The sequence below is a fragment of the Mustela lutreola genome, chromosome 3 (genome assembly GCF_030435805.1).
Source record: "Mustela lutreola isolate mMusLut2 chromosome 3, mMusLut2.pri, whole genome shotgun sequence".
Lineage (NCBI taxonomy): Eukaryota > Metazoa > Chordata > Mammalia > Carnivora > Mustelidae > Mustela > Mustela lutreola.
The window spans coordinates 146,955,112-146,980,179 of NC_081292.1; the positions used below are offsets into that span (position 1 = coordinate 146,955,112).

At 39.9% G+C, this 25,068-nt stretch overlaps 1 protein-coding gene across 2 annotated transcripts in view; it reads left to right on the forward strand.

Annotated features, from left to right (window-relative positions):
* Positions 1 to 24,658, forward strand: part of STK39 (serine/threonine kinase 39) — a 305,730-nt gene extending 281,072 nt beyond the window's left edge. For both annotated transcript variants that reach the window (XM_059167118.1, XM_059167117.1), the window contains 2 exons: positions 8,714 to 8,778; positions 23,119 to 24,658. In XM_059167118.1, the coding sequence (XP_059023101.1) occupies positions 8,714 to 8,778; positions 23,119 to 23,193 (140 nt within the window). In that variant the 3' untranslated portion in view covers positions 23,194 to 24,658. The remainder of the gene's footprint in view (positions 1 to 8,713; positions 8,779 to 23,118) is intronic.
* Positions 24,659 to 25,068: the final 410 nt, after the last annotated feature.

Consider the following 25,068-nt stretch of genomic DNA (forward strand, 5'->3'; position numbering starts at 1 on the left):
TCATTCTAAAGAGGAATTAAGCCATAAACATACTGGTGTGTCCTCTCCACCAGCTAAATGAAGCTACAGTTTCATTGATTATACCATTTCATTGCTTTCAGAAAGAGCAATAATAACATAATGATCATTGGGCACTTATATTACTTCACTCTGGTCCAGTTCATAAAACTCTACCTTAAACAAAATAAGGGAAATTCAGGACCAACAAAGTAATTTTATGATTACATTTTAAAGGCCAGATTCAATACCTGCCACTTTAACTCTTCCAGACTGCTTACGGCTTTCCCATTATGCCAAGATAATACTAAAAAAACCTGGAATTTAGCCAAACCTTAAGGAGAATGGCAAAGGGTATTTTTTTTTTTAGTTCCTATAATCTTTTTCCAAAGTAAATAGTGTTAATACTCAAGTCTTTTTCATCTTTTTGTCTCAAAGCCTGATTACTTAGGGTACCTATAACATTCCTAAAGTTTCCTCTGATTATTGCTTTTTCCCACCATCTACAAATCTAGTGTGGAGAAAAGGCAAATAATACAGCCCCTCCCCTTTTCCTCTAATATTTTATTTATCGTTTGTACTTTTAAAAAACATGTCAAAATGGCCAGTGTTTTATTATTTTAATTCTAGTACAGTTAACATAGTGTATCAGTTTCAGGTGTACAATATAGTGAGTCAACACTTCCACACATCACCCGGGGCTCATCACAGCGAGTGCAGGCCTTAATCCCCACCGCCATCATCAGCACTTCCACATATCACCCTCTCCGCACCCACCTCCCCTCTGGTAACCAACAGGTCCCTATATTCAGAGCCTTGTTTCTTGGTTTCTCTCTCTCTCTCTTTCTTTCTTTCTCTCTCTCTCCCTTTGTTTTGCTTCTTAAATTCCACGTATGAGTGAAATCATAAGGTATTTGTCTTTCTAATTTCTCTTAGGATCTTCTCTAGCTCCATCCATATCATGGCAAATGGCAATATTTCACTGTTTTTTTATGGCTGAGTAATATTCCATTGCATATATCTTCTTTTATCCATTGCACATCTTCTTCTTTTGTTAAAGATTTTACTTATTTCAGAGAGAGAGATCACGCACACGTGAGCAGGTAGGGGGAGGAGCAGAGAGAAAAAAGAGGGAGATAATCTCCAGCAGACTCCACACTGAGCCCAGTACGGGGCTCAGCGCCACAACCCTGAGATCAGGACCTGAGCTGATACCAAGAGTCAGATACTTAACTGACTGAGTCAGCCAGGTGCCTCTGTACCCGCTCATCAAGTGATGGACACTGTAGATGATGCTGCCATAAACTTCATGGAGTATGTATTCTTTTGAATTCGTGTTCTTGTATTCTTTGAGAAAACACCCAGTAGGATGATTAGGATTGTTGGGTCATTCTATATTTAACTTTTTGAAGAACCTCCATATAGTTTTCCACACTAGCTACATCAGTTTGCATTCCCGCCAACAGCACGTGAGTGTTCCCCTTTCTCCACATCCTTGCCGACACCTGTTGTTTCTTGTGTTTTTGATTTTAGCGATTCTGACAGGTGTGAGGTGATATCTCACCTTGGTTTTGATTTGCTTTTCCCTGATGATGAGCAATGTCGAGCACATTTTCACTTGTCTGCTGACCACCTCGATGTCTTCTTTGGAGAGACGTCCATTCATTTGTCTATTCAAAATGTCTTTTGCCTATTTTTCAGTTGGATTATTTGGGGGTATTTTGGGTGTTGAGTAGTGTAAGTTCTTTACATATTTCGAATACTAACCCTCTATTGGATATGTCATTTGTAAATATCTTTTCCCTTTCAATAGGTTACCTTTTAGTTTTGTTGATTGTTACCTTCACTTTGCAAAACATTTTCTATTTTGACATAGTCCCAGTAGTTTATTTTTGCTTTAATTTCCCTTGCCTCAGGAGATATATGTAGAAAAATGTTAGAGCTGGGGCACCTGGGTGGTTCAGTGGGTTAACCGTCTGCCTTCAGCTCAGGTCATGACCCCAGGGTCCTGGGATCAAGCCCCGCATCAGGCTCTCAGCTCAGCAGAGAGCCTGATTCTCCCTCTCCCTGCTGCTCTGCCTATTTGTGTTCTATCTCTCTGTCAAGTAAATAAATAAAATCTTTTAAAAAAAAGTTACAGCTGATGTCAGAGACATTACTGCCTGTGTTGTCTTCTAGGATTATTATGGTTTCAGATCTCACATTTAGATCTTTAATCCATTGAGTTTATTTTCATGTACAGGATCAGAAAGTGGTCCAGCATATAGCTGACCAGTTTTCCCAGCACCATTTGTTGAAGAGACTGTCTTTTTCCCTGTTGGATATTCTTCCCTGCTTTGTTAAAGACTAATTGACAATATAATTGTGAGTTCGTTTCTAGTTTTCTTTTCTGTTTCAGAAATCTAGATGCCCGTTTTTTATGACAGTACCATACCATTTGATTACTACAGTTTTGTAACAATTTGAAGTTTGGAATTGTGATACCTCCAACTTTGTTTTTCTTTTTCAAAATTGGTTTGCAATTCAGGGTCTTTTCTGGTTCCATATAAATTTTAGAATTTTTTGTCCTAGTTCTATGAAAAATGATGTTGGTATTTTGATATGGATTTCATTAAATCTGTACATTGCTTTGGATAGTATAGACATTTTAACAATATTTGTACTTCCAGTCTGTTAGCATGGAATGTCTTTCCATTTCTTTTGGTCATCTTCAATATCTTTCGTGTTTTATAGTTTTTGGAGTACAATCTTTCACTTTGCTTAGGTTTATTTCTAGGCATCTTACATGTTACCTATAAATGGAATTTTCCTAATTTCTCTTTTTGCTGCTTCATTATTTTTGTATAGAAAAGCAACAAATTACTGTACATTGATTTTTGTATCCAGCAACCTCTCTGAATTCATTTAGTTATATATTCTTGTTGGATTATCTCCCTTATTATTATTATTTAGTGTCCTCCTTTGTCTCTTCTTATAGACTTTGTTTTAAAGTCTATTTTGTCCAATATAGGAATTGCAACTCTGGCTTTCATTGACATCCATTTGCGTAATAAATATTTCTTCATTCCCTCATTTTCAATATGCAAACATCGTTAGGTTTGAAATGAGTCTCTTGTAGGTAGCAGTGTCGATGGGTCTTGTTTATTTATCCACTCTGTCACCCTGTGTCATTCGATTGGAGCATTTAAAGCATTTACATTCAAAGTAATTATTGATAGATATGTTTTTATTGCCATTTGTTGCTTGTTTTGTGGTTGCTTTTTAGTTTTTCTCTGATCCTTTTTTTCTTTTTCTCTCTTTCATGGTTTGGTTTTCTTTAGTGATATAGTTAGGTTCCTTTCTCTTTATTTTTTGCATATCTGTAACTTTTTTTGATTTGTGGTTACCATTCAATTTATGTATAGCATCTTCTGCATATAGCAGTCTACATTAAGCTGATGGTCACTTAATTTTTTTTGAACTTATTCTTTAATCCTCTCCCCTCTACATTTCAGATATTTGGTATCATATTTTATATTCTTTTATTTCGTGCTTCTCTTTCATTTGCACTGTTTCATAAATTTGCTAAAAGAAATGCCTTCTAAGATTATTGTACCATTGTTTGTCTGTAGATTTAGTCTTAAGGTTTCCAAGGACAATTTCCAAAGAGGGACAAAGCTAAGAGTCATCAGCCAACAATAATCCCAGCAGATGGGAGAACATTTGCTTCATTCCTAAAGAGAAGACCAGGGCTGCACACCCAAGTATCCACAATAGTCCATCCCTTGTATTGTTTGGATCTACCTGGGAAAAGTTCCTCTAGCAATGACTGATTTCTTTTTCTGGGGAAAGTTGTAAGAGGGAAGGTTAGTGGTATGACTTAGTCTTCATTGCTGTACGTAGTCTTGAGGCCATACTGACGCTCATCATGTCCATCCTGGACTTACATTGCAGATTCCCTTTCTTGGGACTACCACCTATGCTAGCCTGGGTGGTTTATCTGAAGAATGCCTTAGTCCCTCATCTCTTGAAAAACAATGAAAAGTAGCCAATCTTGCTGGTTCCTAATAGATGAGATGGGATGGAGGAGGTAGAGATGAAGAGAAATAAATAATTTCAAACACCGTAAAGACAAAACTGTCAGAGAAGTGTCTTCTGACTGCTGGGTAGAGGCTGAGCCATTGAGGGAGGTTGAAAGCAGGGAGACAGGAGGCTGTTATGTGAAGCCAGACAAGAGACAGTGGCATCTGCACTTGGGTAGTAGCAGTAGAAGTGGGAAGAAGTCCTCAGTCTCTGAAGATATGGGTATATTTCAAAGATCAACCTTTTGCAGAGGTGAATAAGATTTTGTCTGGGTTGTCAAGGGTTTGAATCAAGTGGGGAAACAAGCTCTGTAATGGGTTGTTTCAGCACCTGATGATACAGAGTTGGGGTAGATACCTAGAGGAGGGGAGTGGTTATGGAGCCCTTCCCAGGAAAATCTAGAGTGGGATGTGGCAGAAATGAACTAGAGAAGTAGGCTGGGCCAGACCATAGAGGATCTCATAGGCCACATTAAAAACTTGGACTTAATCCTGAAGCAGATATGAACAGTTAAATAGTATTATATGAGGAGGCAAAAACATCCCAGTTCATGACTTAGATTCTCCAAGTCTCTCTGGTGTATGTAAGAGGGCTCATGAGTTAAGACTGAAGGCAGGGAAGTCAGTGAAGGTAGGCAGTTGTCCAGGCTAGAGAGAGTAAGCTGACCTTTTTATGTACTTGCAGTACATCAAGCACTAGTCTAAATAAACACTGTATGTGTATAAACTCCGTCCCCAGAAGAACTCTGTCACGTTGGCACTATTCATATCCACATTTTGCAGATATGTGGACTCGAGCACAAAGACACTTACGTACACTTGCCCAAGTTCATGGGGTCACATGGCTCTAAGCAAAAGGCAGGATTTTAACCCAGGCACTCTGACTGGGGGATTCACACACTTACACATCGTGCTACACGCATCTGAAGATAAAAGCCTGGAGATCTGGGGAAAATAACAGGACAAATCTCTTGTATTTTGTCCCAAACATAATAATTACCTGTGATTTTTAATTAGTGTTACAGTGGCATCCATTAGAGACCCACTGTCCCATCATTTCCTTTCTTCCTTCCTTAGAAGCTTGGATTCCCGTTCAGTACCTGTGTCTCTTTCTTGCTTTGCAATCCTCTGCTGCCTTTCCGCAGCAGCACAGGGTACACAGCAGATGTTTGGGTCATGTCCTTGGATCAAACAATATTGTGACATCACCTTGTCAGGTAACCCAAGTCTGTGCTTTTTTGTCTTCTCTCAGAATTTCCTCTAGGGGGAATGCATTGGACTTGGCGTTCACTGGGGTGCTTTTCTTCACAGCTTTTGTTTGGGAATAGCTCAGATTAGAGAAATTCACTCCCGGCCCCCAGAACGTCAATACTATATGAGTTGTTGTGAAATACACTGGTATCTGGGGAGAAAAGTGTATCTTTCTACTAATCACTTGTAATGCAAACACAGACTGTAAATAGTCATTATGTAACTGTTACTTTTCTAACTGTCCTCATGTGGAGAATCTGAGTAGTACAAGTTTATAGAGAAACCAAGGTCTGGAGAGTGCCAGACTTGGTTTGCGAGAGACACGTCAGTTCTGCTGCCTTGCCTCTGATCGATGACCCCCAGGACAATGTTATTTCCATCTTCGTTTGCATCCAATCAGGGAGCCACTGAGCATTGGCGTCTTTCTCACGTGGTCGTTAATGATATTGTTACAGTTTCACGAAGCACGATACCGACCATACCTTAGGTCAAATGTTATCCCAAAAGAGCACCGAACACTGATAGAGATTCAAGCCTGAATGCACCACAGAGACCCCCGCAAACAGCCAAGAAGTCGTGATGGTTCACACAAAGGTAGCCTGTAGCCGCAGTGCTAGGGCAAGGGGACCACAATTCCTGGTACCTTGGTGAGTGTTTTCTGTGCCCTTTGTGCCAAGAATCAGAGCACTTGTGACTGAAGAGGGTGGGGAAGGACAAGCTCCAGGAAGGCAGAGTCTCATCAGAAAGTTCTATTTGGGAAAGCCAGGAAGGATTAGAAATAAGAGGATGGCCACTGAGCAGGCAAAGTTCAGAAGCCCCATACTTTGGGGAATCCCAAAGTGCCTTAAAGCATGAAGTTCAGTGGTGCTTCAGCATGTACCTGAGAAGCTCTTAAAGCTGACCAGCCCTATCCAGCCCTTCCTTTTCCACTCATCTTCCAGGTAAGGCACATTTTTATTTTTGAAATCCAGGTGCACAGTCAGGAGAAGGGAGAAAACAGTGACACCCATCTTTTTAATGAGCATTGCTAGTGGAAGAGAAATTAGCATCACCTTGAATTTTATGTGATGTCAGTTAAATGAAGGTATTTTATAGCACTTTACAACAAATTAGAATCAACTAAATTGAAAATAAGCCTAGCAGCTGGGATGAGTAATCAGGTAAGTGGCCAGTTTTTCTATTTTTGCTTTGAGTCAAAGACAGAATTTGAATTTCTAATGTCCCCAAGGTACAGGGCTCACCATTGGGGAATGTGGTTTCCGGGACGATTGTTGAAGATGGTAGCATTTCAGCTTTGCCCTTCAAGTCTACAACTCGAGTAGCCATGTTCCTTGGAGAATGGCGCTAACCCACAGGCTTGCACACCAGACAGAGGGCTGTGAATTCATGCAGGACAGAGCGTGGCTTTTGGCGGACCGTTACAGAGCAGACTGGAAATAGATGACCCAGAACGGGGCAGTACATCATCCACATTAACTAAGAGTCTCTAATGAAGGACTGAAATTCACAGGAAGACATTGCAGTGACTCGTGAAATCAACCCAAACCAGAGGAACTTTTCGTTTTTAAGGACATAGTGATTCTGTGCACTTGCTGCAGTTTGCGACCAGTCAGAATGTTCTGACATCATAAATACTGGCTTTGGTGAACAGCATTGCACAGCTGAGCTTTTCACTCCACGAGCCAGTGTTTCCTGTATGGATTACTAGATGATTCTATCATCTGACATATGCTCAGGAAACGGCTGAGGAGGCCAATAGACACTTGGTGATGATAACTCTGTTGAGGCTGGTGGCGGTGGCCCCGGTTCATTTTTTTTTTTTTTTAAGAGTTTTATTTATTTATTTGACAGACAGAGATCACAAATAGGCAGAGAGGCAGGCAGAGAGAGTCAGGGAAGCAGGCTCCCTGCTGAGCAGAAAGCCTAAGGATTCTGGGCTTGATCCCAGGACCCCGGGATCATGACCTGAGCTGAAGGCAGAGGCTTTTAACCCACTGAGCCACCCAGGCACCCCTGTGGCCCAGGTTTTACCTGACATGTGTATGGTTGGCTTGTGTGGGCAAAAGGAAGAGGAGAAAAAGATGGGGCGGGCGGGGCCGGGGAAGGGGAGGCGGTTACCATAAACGAAACTTTACAGATTGCTCAGAGTGGAAGTATTAAGAGCAACAAATGAAGATAAAATGATGCTTGTAATTATGGTTTATAAAGAGAAATAGGCCATATTGAGTATATAATTTTCATTTTTTTTCTCCTCCGCAGCTGATAGATTAAATGAAATAAACTGATCTGCAGAAAATCCATGTCTCTAGGTTGTTTTTAGTCAACCTTAGAGAAACATGAAATGTGCAGATTTTTCTCCTCTTTACTTAGATTTTCTATTTTAAACCCTTTTCTCAAAATATTTATGTTATCTTAATTTTTTTTATCTTAAAATAGTCACATAACATTTCAGATACCTAATTACTGAAGCAGCAGATAACTTTCCACATGAAAAATAAAAATGACACACAGAACTTTCTCTCTTTCTTCAGGAGTCCATTCTTTTTCCCTCACCAGCAGCACTTACTTGATTTTCAGTCCTTGAGACTTTAGATTTGGATATGGAAAGTGTGAGGTTTTAAATTTCTGTCATCATTACATTCTGAGAATTCTGTACCCTAAGCCAGGGGAGGAAGCTGGAAAAATGGACATCTCTGCCACAGTATCAAATATATCATGATCCCGTGGAAGATGGGATGGGTCTCTGATGAATCCTTCAATAGTGAAGAAACATATATTCACTATTGAACTCCAACCAACAGCCTCTAGGGCTTGCCCCTCTTCAGCCAACTTGGCTGTTGTTCAAGGTGCCTCTTCGAGGCTTTGACAGATTATTGTGCTCTGAAAGCGTGAACACAGATGCCCAAGTCGTAGAGGTTATCCACTGTATTTTGTTGCCTTGATAAAAATGGGTGCAGAGAATTGAATGACTTTATAGGCGGGGGATTCAAAGGCACTGACCTTAATTCTTTTCAGAAAAACCCTTCTTTGCAATACCTCGCCTCTATTTTGTGCTGCCCTCTGCTGGCTAATAAATTTCGTAGTGTCGAGTGTTATGAAAAACCAAGAGGTAGAGAACCTGGGGGCTGCTAACAACTTCTACTTTCCACTGGAAAGTAATTTCCCAGTTTGCTGTATGAAATGAGGGCTCAATGTATAGTGATGAATTCAGATGCACTGAAGATATAAATTGTAGAAAATGTGTGAGACTAATTTGGTTGTTTATATGGACTTTGCAATGCCTGTGAAAGAAATAATTTTGCAGCTTATTGCATGATTAGTCAGATTTTCCAAACCATTGATGTGAAAATCCAGTGCTACTGTAAATGATTTGGACACTTTTTCTCTACGTTTGTATTTTTCAGTGGCTGCTAATTTACAGAAGATTGTAGATGATCCCAAAGCTTTAAAAACCTTGACGTTTAAGTTGGTAAGTTGAAAGTTCTGGAAAGAAGGTAAATATTTTGCCATGCTCTGCCAGCAAGGACTAATCACACAGTTTTATAGCCTGCTCTGTAATTCTGTTGCTGCTGTTGCTTTCTTTTGGGATCCATTTTTGCATTTGTCCTTTGCCGATTTAACCTTTGGGAATGTTTTCTGGCCACGACTGGGAATTTCCTCTTCCATGAGCGTACCTTGCTTTCAGCGCATCTTTAAGAATAGCCATTTGAGGGCGCCTGGGTGGCTCAGTGGGTTAAGCCGCTGCCTTCAGCTCAGGTCATGATCTCAGGGTCCTGGGATTGAGTCCCACATCGGGCTCTCTGCTCAGCAGGGAGCCTGCTTCCCTCTCTCACTCTCTATCTGCCTGCCTCTCTGCCTACTTGTGATTTCTGTCTGTCAAATAAATAAAATCTTAAAAAAAAAAAAAAAAAAAAAAGAATAGCCATTTAAGAAATCTTGGAGCCCATGCCATTTTTGCCTTCAGTTTGCATGGCACCTTGACCGTATAGACAAAATTAAACCTCATTCCAACCAACACTCTTAATAAAGCTTTCCCAAAGTGAAAGCCAGGTGGTTCTAACTTTAAAAATTGAGGCTGATTGTTGTAGAAATGCTTTAGGTAATTGGAAGCAATTGTGGAACTACTCACTGAAGGCTAGTGAACAAAGACATAACATTTTAACTCCACATTTCAAATCACGGCAATAGATTCTCGTGGAGAAGAGGTATTGCAGCAGGTTTTCTGTGCTAGTAGACTTTGAATTTAAGAACTAGAGCGGCCACAGAGATTGAGATCCTGAGCGTCCTGGCATCGTTCTGAAAGCGAGAGATAGGGTGACCACAGGCAGAAACAGGGAGCAGTCCAAATAGTCAAAAGCGACGATTTTCCGGAAAGTTTTAACAAACAGTACACTAAGTGACTCATTTTAAAATTGTAAATCTTAGCAAGAGCCAGTCAGAATGTTGCAAGCAATTTAAGATATAAATGACTAGCACTTTGCTGTGCACAATGTGTATTGATGATCTGTCTTTTTTATTTCTTGTGAGAATTTAATGGAAAATGCGCGCGGCCAAAGATGCGAAATGATTAGTTACAGTAAATGTTAGCTCTGCTCTAATTAACTTTCTGGATCTTGCCTCACATCTAATTTCAGATGGCTAGGCTGTGTGACGAACAAAAAAACACAAAGATTCTCAAAGAAAGAATTTATCTGAAGACATTTGTTTTGTTTTCAATAACAAAAGAACATTTTACTGAGACATAGAATGATAAATTAAGAAATTGAAAATAATGTCTTCTGCTTTGGGACTCATCTGTCACGTTTATTATGTTTCTAATTCACCTACATCTTTGTAAACATATTTCGTTCATATGAGACAATATTGATGAGAAAATGGTAGCCTGTGTCAGGATTTCAAGCCCGTTAATGTTTCTTTATTCGTTTTTTATAGCATAAGAAAGAAGTTCTCACACAACACCTCCAGAAGAGGTGCCTAAATTTGAGTATGTAAACAGAGATAAGAGATGAAAGCTTTCATGCTGGCTTTTTTTTTTTTAATTATTTATTTAATTGACAGAGAGAGATCATAAGTAGAGCAGCAGGCAGAGAGACAGAGAGCAGGAAAGCAGGCTCCCCACTGAGCAGAGAGCCCAATTCCGGGCTGGATCCCAGGACCCTGGGATCATGACTGGAGCTGAAGGCAGAGGCTTTAACCCACTGAGCCACTCATGTGTCCCATGCTGGCTTATCCCCACACTCCCTAAACTTGCTCACCTATGAAACAGGAATAGCAACCCTGCCCCTTTCCTGTTCCCGAAGGTCTTAGAGAAACCCCTAGTGTGTCTTTCCTGAACAGTAAGAAGAAGGTCAAACTGCCTTCATCTCCTACTCAAGCCTCTTTATGACTTCTGTGGATTCTCTCGCTTAACTCCGTCCTCTTCCTCTTCCCTCCGTCCCCATTTCTGGCACGTTAGCGGGATCCTCTCATCTCCTGAAACACACCTTCCTGCCTACAGACTGCCTGTCGCAGGCTCCGTTCACCACCCTGTGGCTGCGGCCAGGGTGCTGCTTCTGCATTGCAAAATGCTCCTAAAACTCAAACCCCGGACCAGATCTCCCTTTCGGGCTCCTGCTTTATTACCTTGCTGTATCTCCCTTCATTCTCTCCTCTCTCCTTCTACTTTTGTCCGCTGGCCCTTTGTATGTGCTTCTCTCTCGCACTAAAATATCCATCCAGCTTCTCTGGGCTGCTACTTCGGCTGCTACCCGATATGCAGGCATGTTCCAGCTTCTTGCTTAAATTTCACTTTCTCCAGGAAGCCTTCTGCGACATCCAGTCCTGGCTCAGGTGCTCCTCTGCTATTCTCCCCCACGAATTCAAGTCTAGAGCCTCCAGGGGCCAGAGGCTACTGCCTAGCATGGTAGCTGGCACAGCGCGGGGGGCTTGATAATTAAATATATTAGTGTAATACACACCTCAAGTCGGAGAAACTTCAGCCATCATTTTTCCCTTAGCATTTATTTTAATTCCTGTAAAACAATTAAGATGGTGATTTCTGCTTCATGCCCTCTTTTTAGAGTCCCTTAAAATCCCTGGGCCTTGCCTGCAGGAAGAACGAGAAACACTTTCTTCGGCATCCCGTGTTGGCTAGATCGTGAAATCCTTAGGTTCATTTTCTGTCCTGGGACTCCGAGACTCTGCGGGGCTAACTTGCCCGTGGTTACAGTGTAGACACTGCAGAGTCCCCTCTGGTCTAGCTCCCAGCCCATCCCCTCAGTCACCGTTCATTCTGAGAATCAGGGCCCTGCAGCTGTGTGGTTTTACGGTTTACTGTCTCTGTGGATTCTTCCTTTTGGATGACGGGCTTGGATAAGCAGATTGAATAGTATGGGCCTGTCTGGTCCCGGAGGCCTGCAGGAGAACCCAGGCAAGTCTTCCCTTCTCCTGATAGCTTGAGAATGTAGTAATGTGCTGTTCCCAGAAGATGGAAATTAATGGCTTTTCCCCAAAAGATAGCTAAAGACATTAAGTAAAGCCAGACTCAAGAGCAACCTTCGGTTTTGGTCACTTCATTCTCTGTCCAGCCCTCGTTAAACCTGAGGGGGTTTCTTTGTTGTTACCTGTTGCCGGCCAGTTTGCGATCCACCCGACAGAGCTCATTTGAATTGCTTCTGGGGCTAATCGTCTGTAGAACACTGACATCCTGGTAAAACCACAGAGGCTCAGATGCACTTGCCTTCATTTGTCCGTTTGGCTATTTTCTTGAAGAATAAAACAAAGTATTTCAGAAGGATTTTTCCTCACAAACTGCTGCTGCTGGTGGCCCTTTTCTCTCTCAGCTGTTTATCATTTTTATCTCAGAGCTTTCTTTGCTTTCTAAAGGAGAATGTTGGGGGCCTGAACATCGTCTAAAGAACAAAGTTGTATCTTGGTGATGTGGTTCCTTACCTCAGAGAACAGTGCTTTACTCAGGAGATAGTTGGGGCACTTCACAAAATTACTCTTATCAGGGTCCTATACCAGATACCCTAATGTAATTGCTCTTGGGACAGCCTGGGCTTTGGGCGTCTTGAAGGTGTCCCCTGGTGACTCCACGGGTTAACCCCAGTTGAGAAACACGCTGTTTGTAGATTGCTCAGTGTCTAATCTCCTTCCGCTCCACTCTCCCACCACTGTTAGAAATACTGGGCTCAAGTTTGAAAAGGTGGGCAGTTCTTATGTATCTGCTTATGTAAGAAAAACAGTGGCCCAGGGAGCAAGGATGTTGGTTCTACCAAGAAATGCATTTACTCCCTGCCCAATAAGATCTTTAGCCTCGTTTGACATATAATAAGTGAAGTATGATTTCCATTGTTGGCATGACCAGAGGCAGGGAGAACATTTTTTTCCCCCATATATATAGCACTTTTAATGAAGTGGTTTAAGCAAAAAGGGCATTTCAGCTCAAGTGGAACATGCTTTGAGTGCAACATCTCAGTACTGTTTCACTGTTGATTGTTGTGAGCCTTGCCTTGAGACAAGTCTAAATGTTTACGGCATTTTTTAATCTGCTGCCTTGCAGTTTTATAAAGCAATTGAGTCTTGCTGCTTTCAGGGTGACGTTTTTGAAACTGCATTAGTAAAAATATGAAATAAGATAATTCTCCCTTAAAGACAGAATAGAAGCTGTAAGTACGTGTAAGTAACATTCAGTTGGTCCACATTTACGTAAGCATTACAGATTTTAGTTCCTGAAGTTAAGTAACATGCATTACGTATAGCAATTTCATAAGCACTTTGGCAATTCACGACTAACGGGCCTTATTTTTAGAGGCGTTTAGCATAACCATAGTTGGAGGCTGTGTCACTAGGCAACATTTCCTGAAGTACAGGTAAAGGGAAGACTGAAATGAGATGAAAACAACTCAACTTCTCCCCCCCTGCCCCCCAGCCCTTACTGAAAGAAGAGAAGGATAAGACAAAAATCTCAAGGCAGCCTATCAGTTCAGGAAGATCCGGGTAGCAGCTCTGGGTCTCCAGCTCCAGTCCAAGACAGTGGTTCTCCAAGCGGGGTCCCCAAACTGGCAGTGTCAGCTTCATCTGGAAGCTATCTGATAAAAACATAAATTCTATGTCTACATCCCAGGCCTAAGGATTCAGAATTTCTGGGACGTAGGGTGCAAGTGTTTTAACAAGTTCTCCAGGTGATTCTGGTGCTTGCTAAAGTTTGAGAACCACTGCTTCATGGGAAACTTGGGAGCTTATTTGGTGTTTCACACATTGGGAAGCACTTGCGTAGAACAGTGGTTCTCAAACTCTAACCTTTGAATCACCTAGGGAGCTCAAAAACCCCAGGCACCAGCCCCCACCCCAGACCGATCCCATCACAACCTCTGTATATTTTAAAATTTCCAGTGGCTCCAAAGCCCACCCAGGTTGTCATTTCAACAGTCTTCATAGCATCTTCACCAGAAGTAGATTCTATCTCAAGAGACCACTTTGCTCATCCATAAAAAACCAACTTCTCATCTGTTCAGGTTTTTTTCCTGACCTTGCAGGAATTCAGTCCCTTCTTCAGGTTCCCCTTCTAATTCTAGTTTTCTTGCGGTTTCCACCATATCTGCAGTTACTTCCTCTGCTAAAGTTTTGAGCCACTCAGAGTCATCTGTGAGGTCTGGAAACAATTTCTTCCAAACTCCTGTTAATGGAGACATTTTGACCTCTTTCCACGAATCACTCATGTCCTTAATGGCATCTAGAAAGGTGAATTTTTCCAAAAGGTTTTCAAATTTCTTTGCCCAGATCCATCAGAGAAATCACTGTCTGTGGCAGCTATAGCCTCATGAAATGTATTTCTTAAATAATAGGACTTGAAAGTTGAAATTGCTTCTTGACCCATGAGCTGTAGAATGGATGCTGTGTTAGCAGGCATGAAAACCACATGCATCTCATTGTGCCATTTCCATTAGAGCTCTTGGGTGACAAGTACATCATCAATGAGCAGTAATATTTTGAAAGGACTGTTCTCTTCTAAGCTGCAGTTCTCAAGAGGGGGCTTCAAATATTCAGTAAACCATTTTATCAGCAAAGGTGCTGTCTCTTGTTCTGTTTATAGGCTGTAGAGTATAAACCAATCTAGCATAATTCTTAAGGGCCCTAGGACTTCTGGAAAGGTAAGTGAAGATTGGCTTCAACTTAGAGTCCCCATCGGCATTAGCCCCTAACAAGAACCAGCCTGTCCTGAAGTTTGAAGCCAGGCATTGACTTCTCCTCTCTAGCTATGACAGCCCTAGATGGTATCTTCTTCCAATAGAAGGCTGTGCTGTCTACATTGAAATTCTGTTGTTTACTGTAGCTGCCTTCTTTAATTGTCTTAGCTCTGTCTTCTGGATGACTGACATGCTTCACCTTGCACTTACATGTTACGGAGACAGCTCCTCTCCTTAAACTTCAGGAACCAACCTCTGGTAGCTTCCACCTTGTCTTCTACAACATCCTTACCTCTCTCAGCCTTCAGAGAATTGAAGAGCAAATTAGGGCCTTGCTCTGGATTAGGCTTGGCTTAAGGGAATGTGGTGACCAGTTTGGTCTTCTATCTGACCACTAAAACCTTCTCTGTATCAGCAATAAGGCTGTTGGCTTTCTTATCATTCATGTGTTCACTGGAGTAGCACTTCCAGTTTCCTTCAAGAACTTTTCTTTTATAATCACAGCTTGGCCTAAAGGGTGCGAAAGGCCTAGCTTTTGACCTGTCTTGGCTTTTGATCTGCCCTCCTCACTAAGTTTAATCATTTCTAGTGTTTTTATTTTTTTATTTTATTTTATTTTTTTTTAAAGATTTTATTTATTTGATAGCGAGAGATCACAAGTAGGTGGAGAGGCAGGCAGAGAGAGAGAGAGAGATGGAAGCAGGCTCCCTGCTGAGCAGAGAGCCCGATGCGGGACTCGATCCCAGGACCCTGAGATCATGACCTGAGCCGAAGGCAGCGGATTAACCCACTGAGCCACCCAGGCGCCCCTCATTTCTAGTTTTTGATTTAAAGTGAGAGACATGCAGCTCTTCCTTTCACTTGAACACTTAAAGACCATTGTAGGGTCGAGTTGGTCTGATTTCAATATTGTTGGATCTCCGGGACTTAGGAGGCCTGAGGCAAGGCAGAGAGACAGGGGAATAGCCAGTGAGTGAAACAGTTAGAACACACACAGCATTTATGGATTAAGCTCACCATCTTATATAGGCATGGCCCATGGGCCCCAGAACAATTGCAAAATTAACATCAGAAATCACTGATGTCCTATTACTATAACAAATATAATGAAAGCCTTTTAAAAAGTGTGAGAATTACCAAAATATTACAGACAAGAATCGAGCCAGTGCTGTGGGAAAATGACCCCACCAGACTTACGTGGTACAGGATTGCCACAAATCTTCAATTTATAAAAAGAAAAAAAAAAAATGTGCTATCCGGAAAAGGCAAGAAAGTGAAATGCAATAAAGCAAGGTAGGCTTCTATCATGAAGTACTGTGGTTGTCTCCAGGAAAAGCTCTTGTGAGATTAAGTTGTAGGCTGAACTAGCCTTTTTTTTTTTTTTTTTTTTTTAAATCCCTGTGGAACACCATTCTTACTCAGAAGAATAACTGACAAACTGTGGTTATTCAGACTAAGAATTTGGCAGTATTTTTTCAAAATGAACCAAGTGAGCCTGACACTTCAAGGAAAACAACTGAAAATATTTGTCATCAATAATACCTTTCTGTTCTAGAGCAGAGAAAGGATTTTGGGAAACTTGCATCTGCCACTGTAAGTGTGACAACAGCCCAGTACTTACTTTTTCTGATGAGATTAGTCATGTGTGATATTAATGAATATGATTGGTGGACATTGCATATTGAAACACTGAGATTCTATAACAGACTGTGTCAGCAGTGGATGATCTGCATAATTCAGTGATGCTGAGGGGAAAAGATCACTTCCAACTGAGAGATAGGCCACTGGTTTCAATGTAATAGAGTATGGGGTTTCAGATTCTACAATGCAACTAAATTTTAAGAAAATCCACTTGGCATATCTTGGTATGGTGACAAACAACAGTCACAATGATCAGAAAGACTTTTGAAATACTATTTATTCCCTTTCAGTGACCTATTTATAGGAGGGTGGATTTTTTTTCCTTTTTTTTTTTTTTTTAAGATTTTATTTATTTATTTGACAGAGAGAGAGATACCACAGGTAGGCAGAGAGGCAGGCAGCGACGTCGGCAGTGGGGAGGGGATGGGGAAGCAGGCTCCTTGCTGAGCAGGGAGCCTGATGTGGGACTCTATCCCAGGACCCTGAGACCATGACCTGAGCCAAAGGCAGAGGCTTAACCCACTGACCCACTCAGGTGCCCTGGATTTTCTTTACATATGTCAAGGGAGCAACATAAAACAATGGATGGAATGTGGAAGCAAATATGAAAATCTAGCCATCTTCTGTTAAGCAAGACATTAAAGAGATTTGCAGAATGTGAAGCAGTGCCATTCTCAAATTTTTGTTTTGGTAAACTGTGGTCATTTTCCATTAAGATTTTATTTGTTAGCATGTAATAGGTTTATTATTAGATTTAATAAATTAGTAAGTGAATAATTTAGTAAATTAGTAAGTGAATAATTTCAGTTTTAATTTCTGAGATCGTCAGTATAATAAATGCAATCTACATAAGCATGTTTGTTTTTACTTTAATACTTTGATATTAAAATCATGTTTAAAATGTTTAAAAATTTTCAGTTTTAATCTTTGAAATAGTCAATACAATAAATATAACCTACAAAAACCTAAGCTTTTTAAGTTTTAGTTCCAGTATATTTAACACAGTGTTATATTAGTTTCAGGTGTGCAGTTTAGTGACTCAGCAGTTAAATACATCACCCGATGCCCATCGCAGCAACTGCCCTCCTTAATCCCCATCACCTGTGTCACCTATCCTCCCAACCCACTTCCTCTCCGGTAATCACTTTGTTCTCCAAAATTAGGGGTCTGTTTCTTGATTTGTCTCTTTTTTCCCCCTGGGTTTTGTTTCTTGTCTGACTCATTTTACTCAGCAGAATACTCTCTAGCTCCATCTATGTCCTTGCAAATGGCAAGATTTCATTCTTTTTATGGCTGAATAATACTCCATTATATATATAATATAATGGAGTATTATTCATATATATATGAATAATAGTATATATATATATATATATACACACACACACACACACACACACACACACACATACCACATCTTCTTTATGCATTCATCTATCAGAGGATACTTGGACTGCTTCCATATCTTGGCTATTGTGAATAATGGTGCTATAAACATAGGGGTGCATGTAACCTTTTGATTTCTTGTTTTTGTATTTTTTTGGGAAATACCCACTGTGTAATTGCTGAATCGTGGGGGTGGTTCTAACTTTTTGAAGAACCCTGTACTGTTTTCCACTGTGGCTGCACCAGTTTGCATTCCCACCAACAGCGCACAAGTACTCTCCTTTCTCTACATCCTCACCGACACATGTTATTTCTTGTGTTGTTGATTTTAGCCATTCTGACAGGTATGAGGTGAAATCTCATTGTAGTTTTGATTTGCATTTCCCTGATGGTAAGTGACGAAGACCTTTTCACGTGTCTTGTGGCCATCTTTAGGTCTTCTTTGGAGAAATGGCTGTTCTTGTCTTCTGCCCATTTTTTAATTGGATTATTTTTTTGCATGTTGTTTCATAAGTTTTTTTTTTATATATTTATACCAACCCTTTATTGAATGTATCATTTGCAAATATCCCCACTCAGTAAGTTGCCTTTTTAGTTTTGTTGATTGTTTTTATTTTATTGTTTGCTTTTATTTCTCAGGAGACAGATGAGATGTCAAAAAGGTTACTGCCTGTGTTCTCTTCTAGGATCTTTATGGTTTCAGGTCTCACATTTAGGTATTTAATCCATTTCAAATTTTTCTATATGGTGTAAGAAAGTGGTTCATTTTCTTTCTTTTACAAGTGGCTGTCCAGTTTTCTCAATACCATTTATTGAAGAGACTTTTTCCCATTGAATATTTTTTCCTGCTTTGTCGAAGATGAATTGACCACATACTTGTGGGTTTATTTCTGGGTTTTCTATTCTATTCCATTGATCCACAGGTCTATTTTTTTTTTTTTCTTTTTAAAGATTTTATTTGAGAGGGAGAGAGAATCTCAAGCAGACTCCACACTGAGGGCAGAGCCTGGCTCGGGGCTCAATTCCACAACTGTAAGATCTTGACCTAAGCGAAAACCAAGAGATGTTTAACTGACCAAGCTACTTAGGCAACCCTCCATATCTGTTTTTTTAAGCCAGTACCATACTGTTTTGATTGTCACAGCTTTGTAATTTAAAGCCCACAACTGCGATGCTTCTAGCTTTGCTTTTTCAAGATTGCTTTGGTTATTCAGTATCTTCTGTGGTTCCACACAAATTTTAGGGGTTTTTTGTTCTAGTTCTGTATAAAGCGCTGGTGGCATTTTGATAGGGTTTGCATTAAATGTATAGATTACATTAAGTGTACAGACATTTTAATTTATCTGTAATTCCATAAGCATGGCATGTCTTTTCCTTTCTTTGTGTTGTCTCCAGTTTCTTTCATCAGTATTTAATTCCTAGGTTATCTTATTATTTTTGATGCAGTCAAAATGGAACTGTTATGTCAATTTCTCTTTCTAAGGATTCATTATTGGTGTATAGAAATGCCACAGATTTCTGAACCTTTTGTCTCCTGTGACTGGATTTATCAGTTCTAGCAGTTTTCTTGGTGGAATCCTTGGGTTTTCTATATAAAGTAGCAAGTCATCTGCAAATAATGAAAGTTTTCCTTCTCTATCGATTTGGATGCCTTTTATACCTTTTTTTGTTGTCTAACAGCTCTGGGTAGGACTTGTAGTATTATGTTGAATAAAAATGGTGAGACTGGACATCCTTGTCTTGTTCCTGACTTTAGGGGAAAAACCTCTATTTTTTCCCCATTAAGGATGTTAGCTGTTGATTTTTCACAGATGGCCTTTATTATGCTGAGGTATGTTCCCTTTGTTGAGGTCTTTCATCATAAATGGATGTTGTACTTTGTCAAATGCTCTTTCTGTGTCTGTTGACATGACCATATGGTTCTTTTCTCTTATTGATGTGATCGATCACACTGATTGATTTAGGAACATTGAACCACCCTTGCATCCCAGAAATAAATCCCACTTGATCATGGTAAATGATTTTTTTAAAAAGCATAAGCTTTTGAAGTCCTTGATAATTTTTAAGAATATAAAGGGTACTTGAGACTGAGAAGTTTGAGAACTACTGCTTTAAGGGTGTCTAATCTCTTTGCTCTAGAACCCAGGATCATTTTCATATTGCCCTCAGTGTTTTGGCCACAGTGAGCAAGACAAGAACTCAGCCTTGGTTAAGAGAGAGTTAGCAGGGTAGTGGGGAAGAAGAGCTGAGTACCTGAATGAAAGCCAGACAACCTGGCCTGTGACTCTGCCAGGAAACTGAGTGTTCCAGTGTAGCCACAGGAGGCTCTGGAACAGAGGGTGAGAGATGGACTCCCTGTGTGATGTACCCACAATAATCACTGGTTTGATCACCCACTTGCATTGTAAATTCTCAACTTCTATTACTCTTTGCAAAAAGGATTTAAGATTTTTCTTTTAACCACTATTGGATACTTTATTTCCTCTCATTTCAACATCCTGCTAATTCCCATTGCCAAATTTCTGGTGTATCTTTGACATGCACTGATGTACTTCCCAGTGGCTAGTCCCTGCTTATCTCTGTCAGCAGCTATCCTTGCTCCTGTGGTGTTTGTCATTTGCCTATTAATTACACACATTGTGTCTGCCCCCATTCACTGCATTGAGTAAATGATGTTAGCAGGCGTGAAGAAGAAAGGAAGGTTTAAGGAGATATACAAACTGGTGTGGAACAAGAAAATAATTGGGGGTGAGGGGCTGGGTGGTGATTCTGATCTTACTACCCCTGACAACACAAACAGTGAAAATTGCCGTTTACTGAATATCTTGTCAACTTTAACTAAAGAAATCAATGGGCAGGCACAAAGGAAACTTTTTAAATGCCCACTTATATTTCTACCCTTTAGGCTATTGATTTTCTTATATAAGCTTAAGTACTGACACCATTATTTTAAAGATAATTACTTAAAAATACTCAAGTTCTGTATTCTAATTAGCAGTTTATTGTAAGGGAAATTGTTGGGGGTGACAAAGGACTGAGTTTATGCACTGGTTTTTGGAGCAGTGCAAAGCAGGTTCATTGTGATGATTGGAAGGTTGTTTTTTTTGTTTTGTTTTGTTTTGTTTTGTTTTAACATGGGAAACTAATTGTTTTGACAATAATTTAGCAGGAATTAGGCCAAGAAAAGGTTTGTATGGTCCTTTGGTGATTAATTGCCTATTCCCAGTCATTTATCAAAACTTTTTCTCCCCACTTGTACTTACATAATGTCAGATTCTGGTTTATGCACTCTGAAGAGGTGGCCTGGAATGGTGATATGCATACTGTGTGTGCGTGTGTGTGTATGAGAGAGAGAGAGAGAGAGAGAGAGAGAGAGAGAGAGAAGGGGAGTTGAAAAAAAATAAAAAATTTTGAATGAGGACAAGTGAGAGGTTTGATGAGCAATGACTTGTTTCCAGTTCCTTTTAATTTTGAAGAAAAAAAAAATCAAAGTATTTGACACAATATAAGTTGGGACAATTCTAGGCAATAAATGTCCTAAAATATTATAAACAAAATTGTTCTGGAAAAATAAGTTGTTTGTTATGAGCCCTGCTACTACTTTGTAAACACTTTTTTTCTGACCAGTTTTATAGAGGACGCCTTTTGGTAAAAACCGTATTACCCTCGGTGACCAGTTAAATCGCTTTTGCTCATTTTCGTATTTTAACAACTGAAAATCTGTACATCTTAATTCGCTTCACATATTTCACCCTTTTTCCCCCACTCCCCACCCCCGCGCCACCACTCCTTTCTGGCAACCACCTGTTTGTTCTCTGTATTTAGAATCTGGTTTCATTGTTGTTCATTTGTTTTGTGTTTTAGATTCCATATGTAACTGAAGTACAATATTTGTCCTTCTCTGGCTAACTTATCTCACTTAGCGTATATTGTTTAGGTCCATCCTTGTTGGAAATGGCAAGATCTTACTCCTTTTTATGGATGAGTAATATTGAATTGTATATATGTATATTCTACATCTTTATCCATTTATCTGTAGATGAACCCTTAGATTGGATATTCTGGCTACTGTAAATGCTACTGCAATCAACACAGGGGTGCATATATCCTTTCAAAGTAGTGTTTTCATTTTCCTTGGGTAAATACCTAATAGTAGAACTACTGGATCATACAGTATTTCTATTTTTAGCTTTTTGCAGAACCTACCATACTCTTTTCCACAGTGGTTGTACCAACTCGCACTCCCAGCCAACAGTGCACAAAAGATACCTCTTCATGTTTCTTGTCTCCTGATACTAGCCCTACTGACAGGTGTGAGGTGATATCTTATTTGGTTTTGAGTTACAGTTCCCTGATGATTAGTGATGTTGAACATCTTTACATGTGTATGTTGGCTGTCTGTCTTCTTTGGAAAAATGTCTGTCCGGGTCCTCTGCCCATTTTTTTATTGGGTTTTGTGGAGGTTTTGTTACTGAGTTGTAGGAATATTTTGGATTACTGACCCCTTATTAGATATAGAATTTGCAAATATCTTCTCCCATTTAGTAGGTTGCCTTTTTCATTTTGTTGATGGTTGCTTTTGCTGTGCAGAAGTTTTTTATTTTGGTGTAGTTCCAGTAGTTTGTTAGCTTGTCTCCCTTACCTGAGGAGACGGGTCCAGAAAATTGTTGCTAAGGCTGAGGTATAAGAGATTAATGCCGATGGTTTTTTGTTTGTTTGTTGTGTTTTGTTTTTTGTAGGATTTTGGTGGGTTTAGGTCTTCAATTCACCTGGAGTTTATTTTTTGTGTATGTTATAAGAAAGTGGTCTAGTTTCATTCTTTGCATGTAGCTGTCCAGTTTTCCCAGCACCATTTATTGAAGAGATTGTCTTTTCCTCATTGTATATCTTGCCTCCTTTTTTGTAGATTAGTTGACCATATAGGTACGGGTGTGTTTCTGGGCTCTCTTTCATGTTCCATTGATCTGTGTTTTTGTGCCAGTACCGTACTATTTTGGTTACTGGAGCTTTGTAGTATAACTTGAAATCTGGGATTGTGATATCTCCCTGCTTTGTTCTTCTTTCTCAAGATTGCTTTGGCTATTTAGAGTCTTATATGGTTCCATACAAACTCTGATTATTTGTTCTAGTTCTGTGAAAAATACTATTGATATTTTGATAAGGATTGCACTGGGTAATATGGATATCTTAATAATTCTTCCAGCCCATGAGCTGAGCATGGTCTGTCTTTCCATTTGTGTCTTCAGCTCCTTTCATTAGTGTCTTATTTTCAGAGTATGAGTCTTTCACTTTTTTGGCTAAATTTATTCCAAGGATTTTATCATAATCCTTTAAAATGATTAAGGAGCTCTAATTTGAAAGTATATTTAAAATCACTTTCTTGGCAGTCACTGACAGTTTCAAAGCTCCGAGTCTGGAGACTCTGGTGTTTTAACGGGAACAAATCCTCCCACCCCCCATTTTCTGTACTTGATACATAGTGACCAGATTTGTTACAGTAGTCCTTCAAGAGGATGATTCTCTATCCTGGAAGACATGGGACACTGGCCCCATAGAGACTGTGCCTTTGCTTGGATCAACCGGCACTGAAACTTGTCTTTTTCCCTTTACAGGCTTCAGGCTGCGATGGGTCGGAGATTCCTGATGAAGTGAAGCTGATCGGGTTTGCTCAGCTGAGTGTCAGCTGATGTATGTCCCTTGACATCTCCCTGATCTGTCATGCCCCTCACCTCACAACACTCCCCTCAATCTCCTCTCCCCCACCCTGTCTCCCACCCCCTCACTCCCAGTCCCCACAAAATCAGAAGATTGTGAAGAGTCTGGCTTCAATGAAATGGGATAAAAAAGAATTTTTTTAAACTTACAACACTCCGAGTTCTGCTTTATTCTCTAGCAATCCACAGTATGAGAACAAGCAAATGCCACAGCTGCACGACAGTTGCTAATTTTTCCAAAAGCTATTTAATATTCTTAGCAATCAATTTGGATATCCCTTAAGTGAAAAGAATCTGAAATACACTCAGGTGGTCCTATTTATTGGCAACAAAAGGAATTTTTTCTCTCAGAAGCCTATTTCTTCTCTCATTGTTCTTTCTGTTCTACTTTAATTGTACATCTGACAATACTGCCTCTTTTATGTTATATTTAGAAATTAATATACTTATAAAATTAAGATTTATTAGCCAAACTTGAATTCTAGTTTTAAAACTGACTGTGAATTTTATTTTTCATATATTTATGCATTACACACCATAGCTATAAGAAGAAAAGTTTTTGATTATATGCTTCTTGCAGTTAATCTCTTGTTATTTAAACACAAAATTTCAGGTCTATCTTTGGAGTATTTATAACTTTTGATTTTTGAAATGACTGAATTAGGAACTAGGATGCTTATTCTTTTGGTTTGTTTGCAGAAAAACCAATCCACAATCTGATTGTCTCTTGGGAGAGGGTGCCTTGCAAACTTTCATATTAAGAATGTGCCTGAGGCTGCTTTACTTTGGAATAGTCTCAGATCTAAAATTTCCTCTACATCAAGTGGCATATGTAAGTTTTGCTTCATTGGAACGTATAGAATGCTATATAAAATGTTTCCATTCTATTAGACTGCTCATTATGTACCCATCTCTGATTTGACTTCTCCTTAAATGATAGGATTTGTTGTTCCAAAGGTGATAAACTTGAAGCTACCAGAATCTGAGTTTTACTTGAAATTCTGCAGAATACCCAGGTGGAGTAAAAAATAGAAAGGGTTTTGTGCAATGACTAAAAAGGTAAAATGCTGTTAAGTTTCAAGAATAAATCCTTTTCAACCCAAGTAGCCCTCTGCTTGACTGTGTATTACGGAATAGTAAACCTTAGGATTTTCAAAATTGGAGTCTAAACTTTCAGGGAGGTGGGCTCCCAGGACGGTACCATTGCTCTTTCCTAGCTAACCCTAGATACGGCAGCTCTTTAATGTACTTTAAAAAGCAAATATATATTACTAAGGAAAGAAAAAGTTATTTATAATTGCCTTGTCATAATTGTAAAGGTGTTCTAGAGCCATTTGCATACAATTTAATGTAATTTCATTCCATTCTATTGTTTACACAATGATTACTCAAAGATGACTGCAAAGGTAAAAGGAAAATAAAAGTGTATTGCACAAAGCGATTGTGTCCCCTTGTTTCCTTCCTCCTTCAGGTATTACCAGCATGGCGGTGGGGCTGGTTGGCACTTCCACTCCTCCTAAGAACTAACAGTGAAAAGTGCCCTCAAGGGAACAAGGCGACCATTCAGTCAGAGGATCAGGTTTGACAAATATTCACACTTCAGTGTAGACAGTGTTTGAACTCAGACAATAGGGCTGTAGGGAACAAGCGAAAAATAATTCCTTACCGTGACTTCTTTTTAGCCCAGAGGCTTGGAGTGCTGGTGACTTTGCCAGAGCCGGACTCCCAAGGTCTGGGTTCTAATAGCCTGAGCATCTTCTTAACACTGTATACCTTGTGGACAAAACCAGGATGAGAAAAGGCCCTCATCATCTACTGGGAAAGTAAAACATACATGAACAACTGGAG